General features: G+C 34.1%; 1 protein-coding gene across 9 annotated transcripts in view; it reads left to right on the plus strand.

The window, feature by feature from the left end:
• The window catches only part of LOC123527870 (agrin-like), a 336,920-nt gene that overhangs the window by 191,758 nt on the left and 127,118 nt on the right, over nucleotides 1–18,044 (plus strand). For all 9 annotated transcript variants that reach the window (XM_053523608.1, XM_053523610.1, XM_053523611.1 and 6 more), the window contains exon 3: nucleotides 15,363–15,581. In XM_053523608.1, coding sequence (XP_053379583.1) covers nucleotides 15,363–15,581 — 219 coding nt within the window. The remainder of the gene's footprint in view (nucleotides 1–15,362; nucleotides 15,582–18,044) is intronic.

Raw genomic sequence — 18,044 nt, forward strand, 5'->3', positions numbered from 1 at the left:
ATTGTTACAACCACATTTGTAATAAAAACCAGATTTGTAATAATTATAACACTTCTCGTTTTTATTACAAAAGTGGTTGCAAAGGTTCAACCACATTTGTAATAACCAGAATTGTAATAAATATTGCAAACTTTTTTTTTCGAGAGATGTGTTTTCCCACGTGATATTCAAGCTAATGCATGCGTTATTAAGCACGTGCAGGTCGAATTGAACTGTCCTGCGTCATTTAAGACTCCAAATGTTTTACCTGAAATCCTTGTTCATGGACATATTTTACTTTAGAAAATTATTACATTTCTCGTTTTTATTACAAAAGTGGTTGCAAAGGTTCAACCACATTGGTAATAACCAGATTTGTAATAAATATCACAAACTTTTTTTTTTCGGGAGATGTGTTTTCCCACGTGATATTCAAGCTTATGCATGCGTTATTAAGCATGTGCAGGTCGAATTAAACTGACCTGGGTCATTTAAGACTCCAAATGTTTTACTTGAAATCCTTGTTCATGGACATATTTTACTTTAGAAAATTATTACATTTCTCGTTTTTATTACAAAAGTGGTTGCATAGGTTCAACCACATTTGTAATAACCAGATTTGTAATAAAAGTCGCAAACTTTTCTTTTCCGGAGATGTGTTTTCCCACGTGATAATCAAGCTTATGCATGTGTTATTAAGCACGTGCAGGTCGAATTAAACTGTCCTGAGTCATTTAAGACTCCAAATGTTTTACTTGAAATCCTTGTTCATGGACATATTTTACTTTAAAAAATTATTACAATTCTCGTTTTTATTATAAAAGTGGCGGCAAAGGTTCAACCACATTTGTAATAACCAGATTTGTAATAAAAATCGCAAACACTTCTTTTCGAGAGATGTGTTTTCCCACGTGATATTCAAGCTTATGCATGCGTTATTAAGCATGTGCAGGTCGAATTAAACTGTCCTGGGTCATTTAAGACTCCAAATGTTTTACCTGAAATCCTTGTTCATGGACATATTTTACTTAAAAAATATATTACATTTCTCGTTGTTATTACAAAAGTGGCTGCAAAGGTTCAACCACATTTGTAATAACCAGATTTGTAATAAAAATCGCAAACACTTTTTTTCGAGAGATGTGTTTTCCCACGTGATAATCAAGCTTATGCATACGTTATTAAGCACGTGCAGATCGGACTAAACTGTCATGAGTCATTTAAGACTCCAAATGTTTTACCCGAAATCCTTGTTCATGGACATATTTTATTTCAGAAAATTATTACATTTCTCGTTTTTATTACAAAAGTGGTTGCAAAGGTTCAACCACATTTGTAATAACCAGATTTGTAATAAATATCACAAACTTTTTTTTTCGGGAGATGTGTTTTCCCACGTGATATTCAAGCTTATGCATGCGTTATTAAGCACGTGCAGGTCGAATTAAACTGTCCTGGGTCATTTAAGACTCCAAATGTTTTAACTGAAATCCTTGTTCATGGACATATTTTACTTTAAAAAATTATTACATTTCTCGTTGTTATTACAAAAGTGGTTGCAAAGGTTCAACCACATTTGTAATAACCAGATTTGTAATAAAAGTCGCAAACTTTTCTTTTCCGGAGATGTGTTTTCCCACGTGATATTCAAGCTTATGCATGTGTTATTAAGCACGAACAGGTCGAATTAAACTGTCCTGAGTCATTTAAGACTCCAAATGTTTTACTTGAAATCCTTGTTCATGGACATATTTTACTTTAAAAAATTATTACAATTCTCGTTTTTATTATAAAGGTGGTTGCAAAGGTTCAACCACATTTGTAATAACCAGATTTGTAATAAAAATCGCAAACACTTCTTTTCGAGAGAAGTGTTTTCCCACGTGATATTCAAGCTTATGCATGCGTTATTAAGCATGTGCAGGTCGAATTAAACAGTCCTGGGTCATTTAAGACTCCAAATGTTTTACCTGAAATCCTTGTTCATGGACATATTTTACTTTAAAAAAATATTACATTTCTCGTTGTTATTACAAAAGTGGTTGCAAAGGTTCAACCACATTTGTAATAACCAAATTTGTAATAAAAATCGCAAACACTTTTTTTCGAGAGATGTGTTTTCCCACGTGATAATCAAGCTTATGCATACGTTATTAAGCACGTGCAGATCGGACTAAACTGTCATGGGTCATTTAAGACTCCAAATGTTTTACCCGAAATACTTGTTCATGGACATATTTTATTTCAGAAAATTATTACATTTCTCGTTTTTATTACAAAAGTGGTTGCAAAGGTTCAACCACATTTGTAATAACCAGATTTGTAATAAATATCACAAACTTTTTTTTTCGAGAGATGTGTTTTCCCACGTGATATTCAAGCTTATGCATGCGTTATTAAGCACGTGCAGGTCGAATTAAACTGTCATGGGTCATTTAAGACTCCAAATGTTTAACCTGAAATCCTTGTTCATGGCCATATTTTATTTCAGAAAATTATTACATTTCTCGTTTTTATTACAAAAGTGGTTGCAAAGGTTCAACCACATTTGTAATGACCAGATTTGTAATAAAAATCGCAAACACTTTTTTTTCGAGAGATGTGTTTTCCCACGTAATTTTCAAGCTTATGCATGCGTAATTAGGAACGAGCAGGTCGAATTAAACTGTCCTGGGTCATTTTAGACTCCAAATGTTTTACTTGAAATCCTTGTTCATGGACATATTTTACTTTAGAAAATTATTACATTTCTCGTTTTTATTACAAAAGTGGTTGCAAAGGTTCAACCACATTTGTAATAACCAGATTTGTAATAAAAATCGCAAACTTTTTTTTTTCGGGAGATGTGTTTTCCCACGTGATATTCAAGCTTATGCATGCGTTATTAAGCACGTGCAGGTCGAATTAAACTGTCATGGGTCATTTAAGACTCCAAACGTTTTACCTGAAATCCTTGTTCATGGACATATTTTATTTCAGAAAATTATTACATTTCTCGTTTTTATTACAAAAGTGGTTGCAAAGGTTCAACCACATTTGTAATAACCAGATTTGTAATAAAAATCGCAAACACTTTTTTTTGAGAGATGTGTTTTCCCACGTGATATTCAAGCTGATGCATGCGTAATTAGGAACGTGCAGGTCGAATTAAACTGTCCTGGGTCATTTTAGACTCCAAATGTTTTACCTGAAATCCTTGTTCATGGACATATTTTACTTTAGAAAATTATTACATTTCTCGTTTTTATTACAAAAGTGGTTGCAAAGGTTCAACCACATTTGTAGTAACCAGATTTGTAATAAAAATCGCAAACTTTTTTTCTCGGGAGATGTGTTTTCCCACGTGATATTCAAGCTTATGCATGCGTTATTAAGCACGTGCAGGTCGAATTAAACTGTCATGGGTCATTTAAGACTCCAAATGTTTTACCTGAAATCCTTGTTCATGGACATATTTTATTTCAGAAAATTATTACATTTCTCGTTTTTATTACAAAAGTGGTTGCAAAGGTTCAACCACATTTGTAATAACCAGATTTGTAATAAAAGTCGCAAACTTTTTTTTCGAGAGATGTGTTTTCCCACGTGATATTCAAGCTTATGCATGCGTTATTAAGCACGTGCAGGTCGAATTGAACTGTCCTGAGTCATTTTAGACTCCAAATGTTTTACCTGAAATCCCTGTTCATGGACATATTTTACTTTAAAAACTTATTACATTTCTCGTTTTTATTACAAAAGTGGTTGCAAAGGTTCAACCACATTTGTAATAACCAGATTTGTAATAAAAATCGCAAACTTTTTTTTTCGGGAGATGTGTTTTCCCACGTGATATTCAAGCTAATGCATGCGTTATTAAGCACGTGCAGGTCGAATTGAACGGTCCTGCGTCATTTAAGACTCCAAATGTTTTACCTGAAATCCTTGTTCATGGACATATTTTACTTTAGAAAATTATTACATTTCTCGTTTTTATTACAAAAGTGGTTGCAAAGGTTCAACCACATTTGTAATAACCAGATTTGTAATAAAAATCGCAAACTTTTTTTTTTCGGGAGATGTGTTTTCCCACGTGATATTCAAGCTTATGCATGCGTTATTAAGCACGTGCAGGTTGAATTGAACTCTCTTGGGTCATTTAAGAACTCGAAATGTATTACTTGAAATCTCTGTATAAATATTTGTCCTAAGACACTGAACTGGCATTTTTAAAGGTTCTAGCTTGATAGAAGATGTTGGAAAATAGTTATAAATCTTGTCCAGAAATTCTTATGTATATTTATCTTTTCAAACAAATTTTACATGCCAAAAGGCCTGTAAACAAAAGCCATTTCATATCAGCAGGTTTCAGTGGATTCTTTATGTAAGCTAATTCGTACCTATATACCACACATGCGCAAAATATTTTTTCTAGGGATTAATTCCTCAAAATTTCATAAAAACCATCTACTTTTAATTCTAAATGACCCTAATCCCGTTGTAAACAGTTGTCGTCTTGGGGTATTCAAGATCATCTTTAGTGAAAGGTCGTTTTTGCATTAAGCCTATACTCTTACAGCTTACCTGATACATGGACATAGACACGAACACCAATGGCAAATATTGGACTTCAGCAGAATCATTTGATATAGGAAATAATCAAATAACAAGCTTATTAAGATTTAGCTAAATCTATTAGGTCTATATCCTTTAGACCCTTGAAAGACACATGATCACAAATAAAGCAAAATTACACAACAAGTGTCGTAGTATCGTACGCAGGCATGAAGTAAGGGACAATGCTATAAAATCAGGGTTACAACATAGCTTTTAGTATCAGTCAAGTCAGTGTCTTTGGCTCTAATGACCCCAACACCTAACGTCTTCCACGATTCACGTGCTGAGTCAAAGCAGGCGACAGATGCAAATAGTTACAGACACACATACACACGAACATTTAAACACACGCTCACGAACGCGCACACGCACAACCTGTCAGAAATAAATATATAAAAAGAAAAAAAAACTCATAACAGAGTTGTGGGGGAAATCATTACTAGTGTAAAGTGTTATACTTAGAATTTTTAGATTAAAGTTATTGTTTATGGCATCTCTGTTACTTTGAAAGCTATTGATTTGAAACTTAAAATATTTCTTTAATGTCAAAGATTACACTAGTAGAAACAATCTCCATAACCCCTAATAGAACAGAGAGTTATGCTTCGTTTGCACCGAGAACCTTTATGGTACAGTTTTATAAAAGTTCAATTTATCAGTAACTTTCAAAGGTATTGACTGGAAACTGAAATTGGATCTCTACTATAACACTTTACACTAGTAATGATTTCCCCCACAACTCTGTTATGAGTTGGTTTTTTTTTTACATATTTATGCCACATTTTAAGTTAGATTTTGTTACATATAAAAGTATTGTTAAGCTCGTATGTATATTTCTACCAGCCAGGTTGTGCGTGTGCGTGTGCGCGTTCGTGTGCGTGTGTGTAAATGTTCAAATGTTCGTGTGTATGTGTGTCTGTAACTATTTGCATCTGTCGCCTGCTTTGACTCAGCATGTGAATCCTTAGCATGTGAATCGCGGAAGACGTTAGGTGTTGGGGTCATTAGAGTCAAAGACACTGACATGACTGATACTAAAGGCTATGTTGTAACCCTGATTTTGTAGCATTGTGCCTTATTTCATGCCTGCTTACGATACTACGATACTTGTTGTGTAATTTTGCGTTATTTGTGATCATGTGTCTTTAAGGTATTAGGCCCCTAATAGTAATGTTTAGAAAATGGCATTTGCTTGGTATTACAATTGACCGTGCTTCGCACTTTGTTGCAAATTTTTAAAAACTTTTACCGTGTCGTCTTTTATAAATTTTGTGTAATTTATGGTATTTCCTCAAGCTCAAGTAGATACAAATTTTAAAGTCGCTACCTTTATTCAAAACGATTGCAGAGAATTCTTTATACCATTATTTTTTATGAAAGAATCGTCAAACTAGTGGTAAACAATTAAGAAATTAAAAAATAAAACTGTCAATATCATTTTTTCTAGGGTGCCTCAAGTAAACAGATTTAATGAGACAGAATTCTAACTCCAACATTGAAAAACTAAGGTCGAATCCTGCAGGTCTGTTTTGAATTTTGCTCACTTTATTCAAAAATAACTGTGGGGCAGAAGTAAAACCTACCTACATTTCTTCCACAATATGTAATCCAAAGAATAAAGGCAAAATAGAGAACTTTTACTGCACGTAACTCAGTATTTTTAAAGATGTCTAACTCTACCCCTTCTATTTCAGACGTAAATTCACTTTGAATAGCAAGAAATTGCTTATCAAATGAATATTTTCCACTTTTGTACAATAAATCAATAACAAGTCTTGAAAGAAGTAAAAACTTACCAGATATAAAGAAAAATAAGGAAAAAAAATTTTGGTCCCAGTGGGGCTTGAACCTACGCCCCCCAGAAAATTGCAGTCAAAGTAGGTTTATGATAGAAATTGAATACTCTTCAAAAAGGAGATACTCTATTATGGGCCTAATACCTTAAAGGGTCTAAAGGATATAGACCTAATAAATTTAGCTAAATCTTAATAAGCTTGTTATTTGATTATTTCCTATATCAAATGATTCTGCTGAAGTCCAATATTTGCCATTGGTGTTCGTGTCTATGTCCATGTATCAGGTAAGCTGTAAGAGTATAGGCTTAATGCAAAAACGACCTTTCACTAAAGATGATCTTGAATACCCCAAGATGACAACTGTTTACAACGGGATTAGGGTCATTTAGAATTAAAAGTAGATGGTATTTATGAAATTTTGAGGAATTAATCCCTACAGAAATTATTTTGCGCATGTGTGATATATAGCTACAAATTAGCTTACATAAAGAATCCACTAAAACCTGCTGATATGAAATTGTTTTGTTTACAGGCCTTTTGGCAAGTAAAATTTTTTTGAAAAGATAATATACGTAAGAATTTCTGGATTAGATTCATAACTATTTTCCGACATCTTCTATCAAGCTAGAACCTTTAAAAATGCCAGTTCAGTGTCTTCAGACAAATATTTATACAGAGATTTCAAGTAATACATTTCGAGTTTCTTAAATGACCCAAGAGAGTTCAATTCAACCTGCACGTGCTTAATAACGCATGCATAAGCTTGAATATCACGTGGGAAAACACATCTCTGGAAAAGAAAAGTTTAGGTTTTTATTACAAATCTGGTTATTACAAATGTGGTTGAACCTTTGCAACCACTTTTGTAATAAAAACGAGAAATGTAATAATTTTTTAAAGTAACATAATTATGTCCATGAACAAGGATATCAGGTAAAACATTTGGAGTTCTAAAATGACCCAGGACAGTTTAATTCGACTAGCACGTGCTTAATAATGCATGCATCAGCTTGAATATCACGTGGGAAAGCACATCTCTCGAAAAAAAAAAGTTTGCGATATTTATTACAAATCTGGTTATTACAAATGTGGTTGAACCTTTGCAACCACTTTTGTAATAAAAACGAGAAATGTAATAATTTTCTAAAGTAAAATATGTCCATGAACAAGGATTTCAGGTAAAACATTTGGAGTCTTAAATGACGCAGGACAGTTCAATTCGACCTGCACGTGCTTAATAACGCATACATTAGCTTGAATATCACATGGGAAAACACATCTCTTGAAAAAAAAAGTTTGCGATATTTATTACAAATCTGGTTATTACAAATGTGGTTGAACCTTTGCAACCACTTTTGTAATAAAAACGAGAAATGTTATAATTATTACAAATCTGGTTTTATTACAGTCATATTGCAAAGTCAGTTTCATTAGCTGGCCTATGTAATTGCTGTGGTGCTACACCTTATTTCTTTATGTGTATCTACGGTAATTTTCTGTAGACAGAGGTGAGACATTAGTCTTTCGGTGATAGCTGGGCGGATAAGTAATCATTACGTTCTGTAAAAAGTGGCTATTTACGACGTAATTTTCCGCGGCCTCTATGTCTGGGCAAGACGTTTGTTTGTTATCGTTGTCAAACGCACTAATTTTATAGGAGTTGCAGACACGATAAAAAAAGGTTTGATTTTGCCTTCTGAAGAGGGCAATGTTGTCGACATATACAAAATGAATTTCAGGACAGAGGTTTTAATACAGGCTTATAGCTTATGCCTCAACCCTGACGCATTAATATATATCTGTAAACGAATATTGTCCAAACCAAACAGACTTTCGAGTTGTGATAAGTATGTATATCACGTTGAAGTGTTGGAAACTACTTTAAAAGTCTTTCAATAGTATGTCATTAAGGCAAATTTGAGTTAATATCACCTTTGTACAAACTCCCCTTGGCTAGAAAGGTAGCTGGTTTCATTTTTGATCTGAATCTGGAGTGGTTATCAACATACGGATGAAGGTACACCATTCTGAGACCGCGTTTGTTTTTTAGTTACCAAAGGGCGTTCTCTACAAACAGGTTTGGCTAAAGCCCATTGCGGAATACAATGAAATCGGTTGCTTACTAAAGGATACTGAGAATGAGATGTAGCTGTTATGGATAACATTAAATCTTATAGGGTTATAGTACTGACTGAAATAGTTATGAATTCTGTTTCAGTCAACAATAAAATTTCGTTAATGATTCTCAAATAACGGCATTTCAAACTAAATATCAAGCGGTCTTGCACATTAAAAGAACTCCGCGATTAACGTACATAAGGATTACGTTCTGTCTTGGAACGGAACTGTAAAATGAAAACAAAATTAAAATGTATTTTCCCCAGTTCAGCTCATTTCAAGTTTTTAACTACTTGATAGAAAATGCGTCTTTGACAGAAACACATATTATAATTCCATAACAAATGAAATTGTTCACAACATATCTGATATTAGACAGTTTTCTTAAATTCTTATTTTCTATCAATGGCCAAGAATATTATAAACATGAGAAGCTACTTGACATGGCAGAGGAATCGCTGCTGGTAATTTGATAAAATTGCTTGTTTGTCAAATGATCATAAAAGGTAAATGGCGGGAAATTATCGTTAATTATCCGTTTAAGAATGACGTAAACACTTGATATTTATTGCGCAACAATTGATACTTTGAAGAAGGTATTTGGCTTTGATTTTCTCATCTCAAAGTATCGACTAATGTTTGTAAAAATATGGGTTCTGATTATTACTAAAGTCTTAGTCCAGAAATCAAAATGCTTGCTGGAGAAAACAATTTTTTAGCATATGAGCCGTGCCATGAAAAAACCAACATAGTGGGTTTGCGACCAGCATGGATCCAGACCAGCCTGCGCATCCACGCAGTCTGGTCAGGATCCATGCTGTTCGCTTTCAAAACCTATTGGAATTAGAGAAACTGTTAGCGAACAGCATAGATCCTGAACAGCATGCATCCGTTTAAGAATGACGTAAACACTTGATATTTATTGCGCAACAATTGATACTTTGAAGAAGGTATTTGGTCTGGATCCATGCTTGTCGCAAAGCTACTATGTTGGTTTTCCCGTGGCGCGGCTCATATATATACCTCCGCAATAATAAGGGACGTGAAGTTAACTGAAATACAATTTTCGATATCACAAAATTCTATGCAAAACTATCTACATTTCAGTTATTTTGACCGACATTCGGGACGTTTTTGAGATAGAGGAATGATTTTACTGGGGACTTTATTTCTTTTTATTATTTTCACTATATGTTCACAGACCTGCAGGTACTACCTGTGATCTAGATGGTGCCACTTCAGCATTGAGCATAGTTTAATTGTGAAAAAGTGAGTAAATATCAGATGCAGTTAAATTTCTCAACATATTCCTTTGTAAACTGAAGCTACCTGTGAGTGTTCGAGGATAACTTTAAATTTTCAACTAAACAAGCATTGTAAACTTTAATATTTGCAAGATTAGGTCTGTGATTCCAGTGCCATTACAGAACTCTTTTTAGTAGTAATCATATAGAGGATATTACATTAGTGTCTTTTCATATAGAATTTATTAAACGAGTTGAATAAAATAATAAAATGCGAAACTCTGCCGAACATTTTATCGATCTTATTCAATTCAATGTGGAAAGTCACAAATGTAAATTAAGTCCTTTTTATCTCATGTTAGCTTATCCTACCTAAACATAAAAAATCTAATTTTTTAACTATTAAAAACAATTTTACCAACGTATCCGATACTTTAAACAGCTTTATTACACTATTAATGTATTATCAAATTTATGTAATGGCTTTATTTCACTCCCGTGATATCAAACATGTGATAAATCATTTTAATACAAATGGAAAGACACATTTTCTTCTATATTGAAACTTCAAAGTCTAAACCTTTCAAAAATACCTGATTAGTATCAAATAAAATCATACTAATGTACGTCTAGACAGAACTTTTGCGTTTATTTCAATATCAAAAGCTGGATTCTTTTATTCCTATTCACATATCTTGAGTGAATGACATTCAGCAAGCTTTTAAAATCGGGAGTCTCCTGAGTACGCCAAAACTGATTTATTGAATCCTTGAATAATACATCTGTAGTAGTTTATTGCATTTCACGTTCAGTGCCCGCATGGTAAGCCAGATATTACGCGCCACTCGATCACTAAAACAGAAAACAGGACGTACCTCAATTTCAGACAAAACAAGGACAAAACACACGTTCTAAGCACGTAACGGTGATTATATATATGTGTACGTTATAAAAGTTATACAGTAGGTAAATGGTCAATTAAAACAAGTCCTCAACGTATATGTATTAGGCGAAAACATCATTCCCCGCCATGGAACGGTCATAGCAATAAAGCACAGGAGAGTTTGAACCCGTTAATCGTGTGCGCCAAATCTCACTCTTTGCAAGGCATGTTTCAGAAGCTTTCCTTGTTCTTCAGCGCGTCAGACGTAAGAAAAAAATCTTTAAACAGATCCTTTTGAAGCATAAAACACAACAAAGTAAAATAATAGCAACCTTTTTTTTAATAAGTTTATTCATGAGAGATAATAATAATAATAAAAACACTTCTTTCAAGCTTTTTAGTACCGGCTGAAAACGGAATTCGGTTATACGGATGCATTAACTGAATTCCAGGACCACAAAGAACCTTGAAATATAATTATTTGATTGAAGGTTTTTAAATTTCTTTAGCAAATTATTGAAAAATGAAACAGACAACAATTTGCAAATCTTTACTTGCACATTTAACTTTAAATGGTCGAACCTTCACAAAGATACTACGGCAGAAAAAAATAATATAACACAATAGAAAATCTACATAAAATGAGCCACGTCATGAGAAAACCAACATAGTGCGTTTGCGACTAGCATGGATCCAGACCAGGCTGGTCAGGATCAATGCTGTTTGCTTTCAAAGCATATTGCAGTTAGAGAAACTGTTAGCGAACAGCATGGATCCTGACCAGACTGTGCGGATACGCATATTGGTCTGGATCCATGCTGGTCGCAAACGAACTATGTTGGTTTTCTCATGGTGCGGCTCAAATATATAGTTCCAGTTTAATCACTGGAGTTTTGAGTACGTTTCGTGTCAGTAGAAAATTAAATCTGACGCTAGCTTCCGATGTCGAAATTGTAGTCAAAAGTAATACTTATTTAGCTTTTTCAGAAATGTGGCTAGTGAAAGGACATATATTTCATTTTTTTTTTTTTTTTTATTATTCTGTAATTACTTGGAAACAGAGATCTGTATTGCAAATAATATTGAGATATAGATGAGGTAGATATACTTTTGGCAAATCGCATTTTAAAGTTTATTTCAACAAAGCCGACATTCAACGATTTTTTATAGTTTTTGAAATATATGGATCTAAAAGTATGCAACACTGGATGAACTAAAGAAAAAGGAATTTAAGAGAATTAAACGGGTAAGTACAAAAAAAGGCAGTTGGAATAATGTCAATTTGGGTATGTCACAAGCGGTATAAATCTTTTATTCCTTTTGACATAATATTTGATGTTCAAGATGGGCAAACAGCAATCTTTCATACTCTGTAGCCTATTGGGTACGTCAAAACTGATTTATTGGATTCGTAAATAATACCAACATCTTTTTAACTCTTTCGCGTTCACTCCCCGCATAGTAAGCCAGTTATTATGCACTGTAAGCAAGACCACTCGATCATTTTAACAAGACGTTTGTGAAACGAAGTTAAAGTAAGCACTGAACCATAAAGATTTGGTGTCTGCCGCCGGTAATCCATACGGTTGACTCATGCAGAGGAATGGTGGTAATTTAGAGTAGTCAATGTTTACTAATTTAAAAGATACCTATATTGCTTTTAGGCTTCGGGCTCTACCGAGTTTGAGCATCAACTTAACTCTTATCCATTAAGGTAATGGATTAAAAAAAAAACAATCGGCAAATTTTCATTGTCCGAAATTGCCGTTCTCGTTTCTTTTTAATGTAATGTGCGTATGGAACTATTAACGTCAGAAGGATGCGCGCACTATCTTTATCAATATCACGTAAAAGAGCAAACTTACAAACAATGTACAATGTATTTGTTTCGCTTTGCTTTAAAGTACTCGATTCACAAGATTTCAATGCCTGGTGACTCCATGTTTTTAGTTGTTGATTTTTGTATCATATGAAAGAGTTGTGTCTGCTGAACATACTCATGGAGTATCACTGAAAACCTTAAATTAAAAAAGAAAAAAGAAAAATTCTTCAGATCTTTTTCATGTAATTTATATTTTGTTTTTCAGTTCACAATACATTTTCAAATGATACCAAATCTATATGAGCCGCACCATGAGAAAACCAACATAGTGCATTTGCGATCAGCATTGATCCAGACCAGACTGCGCGGATTGCCTGCGCATCCGCGCAGTCTTGTCAGGATCCATGCTGTTCGCTTTCAAAGCATATTGCAATTAGAGAATTTTTAGCGAACAGAATGAATCCTGACCAAACTGTGCGTCTGGATCCATGCTGGTCGCAAATGCACTATGGTTTTCTCATGGCGCGGCTCAATTATGAGCTTACCAGGCATCAACATTTCATTAATTTTTATAGCACTGTTATATAGAACTTGCTATTTTGTGGACCGGATATCAATACAATTCTGCAAGATACTACTACGGAAACTTTTTTTTGTGATCAAACCTCAAAGCTTGTGCCATAGGTTCATGTTATTTTCAATAACAAACATGTCAGATTGTGTTACGCTGTAAAGCATCTTGCACAATTGCGTGTTTGTCAAATGACCATAGAAGATAAATGGCGGGAAATTATCTTTAATCATCCGATTTTAAAACGACATCAATTTTCAATTGATATTTATTGCGCAATAAATTATATTTCTAAATGAGGTATGCTGTATATAAATGCGGACATTGGTTATTTTTGGATGCAAAGACTAAGTTGAGAATTGAAACATTGCTTTCCGGAGCCAGTTGAATAGCATCGATTAAAAAATAGGAATATTAAAATAGAATGATAATAATTTTTTTCGTAACAAAAAAAAAAAAAAAAAAAAAAAATCACTGTCTTACGTTACACCTAGTTCTGAAAGTGTGACTTTTAATATTAGCCTTAACATCCTTGCTGTATGGTGACCTACAAAAATTGCGAACAATCTATTTCCAATTTTATTTCGAAGTACACAAGTATTCGAAGGGGTGTTCACTGAAAATTTACTGACTGAATAGCGAACAGTGCAGACCATGCACATCCGTGCAGTCTGATCTTGGTCTGCACTAGTCGCAAAGGCAGAATCTCTTGCCGCCAATAGGCTAAAGGTTATGAGTGTTTTGCTTAAGTCGGTGCTGTTGCGAGGTCTTTTATGCTATACGTATGTATATACACGTTCAAAGTAAGATATTACGTAATTCTAATATTTTAAATGTAGGGATAACGCATGTTTTTTTGGTGTTATAACGTCTGCAGAATCCCGAGGGATTCTGAAGATGTTATAACACGAAAATAACATACGCTAACACTATTCTAGCATAAAACGCGAAAAAAAAAAACGAATAAATGAATACATTATCCCTCAACGTCATTAAATTTCCATGAAATGCGCGGGAACATCCGAGTTGTTTTTTCACGTTGACGTCATTTCCATTTGAATTATCCATTTTGGGGCCGTAATGCGTTAACGCTCTGCCACGGAACGCGCATATATAAAAAGGTGTTATAACAGCACGTGAGCGCGAGAATCTCTCTGTTAACACACGTTTTCTCTCCTGTTAAAACACCCAAAAAAGTGACAAGAACAGCAGTTTTATGCTAGAATGATCAAGAAGTCATAGTTTTCATAATCTTATTAATGCATTGTAACGAGTCTGCAGGGAACAAAGTCGATGCCGTCTTCATTACAAACATTTAGTTTGTTATCTAGATAAATTATATTTTTCAATGTTTTTTCCATGCGCGGATCCAGCCACTTTTCTCAGAGGGGATCCGACCGCCCCCCTCGCTAAGGCCAGGAAGGTCTAGCAAATACGTATCAATCGTTCAAGCTATGACAAACATGTGTCTTTATACACTAAATAATTTGATGGAGTGTTTTTATGTGTGGATGTTAGCCGTATAAAAGAACAGGGTTGTCAATAAGTCTTTGTTGAACAGACTGAAATAGAAAAATCACGGCCCAGCTAGGGGGTCCGGGGCATGCCCCACTGGAAAATTTTGGAATTCAGCGCTTCATTTCCTGCATTCCAGGGGCATTTTAGGAGCATTTAAGGACACCTTTCCGCTGCAATTTTATATACAATATAGACCTTTTTACCCAAGTAACGGTAACTATGCAAATTCCACGGATGTTCTGATTTTAACGCGCGTTCGCTCTTTACGTGTGGCAAAAAAAACTCTCAACGACAAGAAAACCTACACAAAATCATCATTTTATTACGCACTGTTTTGCCACTATAAGGTTGATTTCATGATTTTTATAATATTGGACATTTACTTCTAACAATCTTAGATTAACAAATATCTTTATTTGAGCAATTAACACGTAAAAATGGGATATTTATTGTGATTTAATCATCAACCAAGGGCCACACCTACTTATTAGGCTTATTTGACGAAAAGATGGAAAAACTGACCTCACTTCGATTCTGACACACTTTCAGAAAATGCTAGTTTAAGAATCGTCTCAATAGATCTAGAAATCTGCTTAATTTCATTACATAGATTATTTCAAGAGTTTATTTGTGTATGAAGTGTCCTTGATCAGACATTTGACCTTGGATACTAATGTCAGTTTTTGAAACTTTTCTACACCTTTTTTGTATTGCCTACACTTCCATGGGCATCTTGTACTATGGACACGTAACCATACATTCGAAGTGTTCTTGTTTTCTTTATTTGTTATTTTTGATTAGACTAAGTGATTACTTGAAAATTTTATTCTTTCAGCACCATGTCTGGGACATTTCTGTGCCTTCTATGCCACTTGTCAAGTCAATGAGACTTCACAGCAGCCATATTGCCAGTGCCTAGATTCCTGTGAGGACGATCTCGTATACCCTGTATGTGGTACAGACGGACAGACATACAGTAATGAGTGCCAGCTGAAGCTAGCAAGTTGCTACAGACAGAGGCGCATCAAAGTGCAGTATGAATCAATTTGTCACGGTAAATTCTTTTTTCTTCATTATAAAGATATAAAATTGTGTTCACAAACTACACGTTCATTGAGAGACAAATATTAAAGATAAAATAGAGCAGAACTGTATTTCTTTGGGCTGACATAAAAATTGTTCCCATCGAAATTTGTTCCCATGAAAATTGATTAATTAACAGTTTCTCTGCAGATTTCAAGATGAGGCCTGTCAGTAAGTGGGTTCAAATCTTGTTGGAGGTTTCTTTGTTTCATGTTAATGTATATGATTCTATTTAGTAACTGCATGTGACTAAATAAATAAATAAAATACCTGGGGTATGAAAGAGAGGAAGTTAGTTCGCAAGTGTTTGAAAAAATGCAGGTTAGCCAGCATAGTGCAAGATGGTACGCTTGGGGATTAGATATTAAAGGTAATTACATACACCAGGGGTCTGAAATAATACAATAAATTAAATTAGGTTCATCTTGAATCCGTAATAATGGGAGAAGGTTCCACAGGGATCAGAAGTAATGAAATAATTAGGTGGTGCACCTAGAATCTGTTAAAGTATAATGGAAGAATCTAGGTGACACAGGGATCTGAAGTACTGACATTATAAATTAGGTGCATCAGAAATCATGCAGTAACGATATAAGAAGGTGCCACAGGGATCTGAAATAATGCCATGATTAGATGTGTCTTGAATCAGAAATTAGTAATGTAAGAAGGTGCCTGTGACATTGGGATCTGAAATAATAAGTTTGGTGCATCTTGAATCCATTATAATGGAAGAAGGTGCCACAGGATCTGAACTTATATGATAATGCAATAATTAGGTGCAACTTGAAGCATTCTGTAAAAATAGGAGAATGTGCCACAGGGATCTGAAAAAAATGCTATAAATAGGTGTGCCTAGAATCTGAAAAAAGGTACACTAGAGATATTACATTTTATGCAGGCATATGCGCCAAAATCTGAAAAGTTCAGTTTTGTTTGACATTATTTGAAAATGCCCACCAGTGATCTTGAAATATGTATGTAGTGCACAAAGGGGATTTCAAAAAATAAAAGTAGGTGCATGGGTGGCTGAAATAATGCAAGATATCTGTAATAATGCATTTAGGTGCATTTGCTCTTTGAAATAGTTTGAGTCGGTGCAGTAATTGATGTCTAGGTAAACAAAGGTGGGCTTTGGGATTTAATAATCTAATAATAATGTACTGTAAAATGAAGCTCTTTAAAGTGTCTGAAATAATGCAATGAGAATCTAAAATAGTCCAGGTGGGTGCACCAAAAGTCTGTTTCAATTTATATGACAGTTCAAACCTGTGGATTGAGTAGATCTAGAATCAGCAGTATTCTAATTCATGAGTAATTTTAATTGTGTAAAAACAGTAATGGCAGCTTGTCATAAATTGAAAAAGGCTAAGGCATAAGTTGACAGAGAACGTAAAGTGATTGCATTAAGGTTGTTTTGTTGTTAAATTATGCAGTGGCATATTTTGTATGTTCTGGTTCTATAGTATCAATTGGGAGTCTTTATAAAATATTTAGAATGGAATTCTGTCCAAGTTCTGACACATCAATCAAGCATGCCCTATGGCATTTAAAGATTATGTTGACACATGGCAGGAATGCAAAAAAGAATTGGACCTAGTTTTTTATTTTATTTCTTAATTAGTTAATTAAATATAGTAGGAATGATATGTTTCATTTCATTTAGGAAAGTAGAGTAGTTTTATAAATAAGCATTTCAAACATATTCCTTATAGCTTTCTTTCAGCTTCAAATATACCATCCGATATTATTGAAAGTTACAGAAGTAATCATTCTAGCAAAAAAATTATCGTACTTGGTGAAACAATTCAGAACGTAACACTGGGGTAAAACACACCATCAAAGAACTTAAAATACAATAATCTAAAAGAGTAATATGTAGGCTTAGTCTAATAATTATTCATTTTTTTATTTGGGGGTGGGGGGGGGGGGTGAAGTTACATCAGAAATGAAGTCCCTGGTGCTCAGTTCCTCATGCTAAAATACTCTAGGTAAAATACCTTCCTCATTATGTGCTGAAGTAATTTTTGAAGAATTATATATAAATTTATGCATTTATTTTACTAAATCAAGTCCAAAACTCAGCGGCCTTGCCCTGTAATTTCTCAGACAAAACCCTTGCAGGTGTACAATTTTGATTTCTGAAGAGCAATGCCATTATAATGCTTCACAGATGATTCTTGGTAATATTATTTCATTTTTCAGATACTTTTTGAGATCCATGTATGTGGCGTTTCTGAAATAATGTCTGGAAGGGCACCTTGCTGTCTTCCCCACCATTGAAATTTTTAAGTGAATAGAATGTCACTGCATAAGCTGGACTAAGTTGTGACTTTGAAAAAACCTCCTGCCTTACAGGCAATACTGAACATGTTCAGATATGTAGCCGTAAAAGGGAAGTAAACAAATGTATTAGTCCATTCTTGATTGAGAGCGA

Source organism: Mercenaria mercenaria, chromosome 14 (assembly GCF_021730395.1).
Source record: "Mercenaria mercenaria strain notata chromosome 14, MADL_Memer_1, whole genome shotgun sequence".
Classification (NCBI taxonomy): domain Eukaryota; kingdom Metazoa; phylum Mollusca; class Bivalvia; order Venerida; family Veneridae; genus Mercenaria; species Mercenaria mercenaria.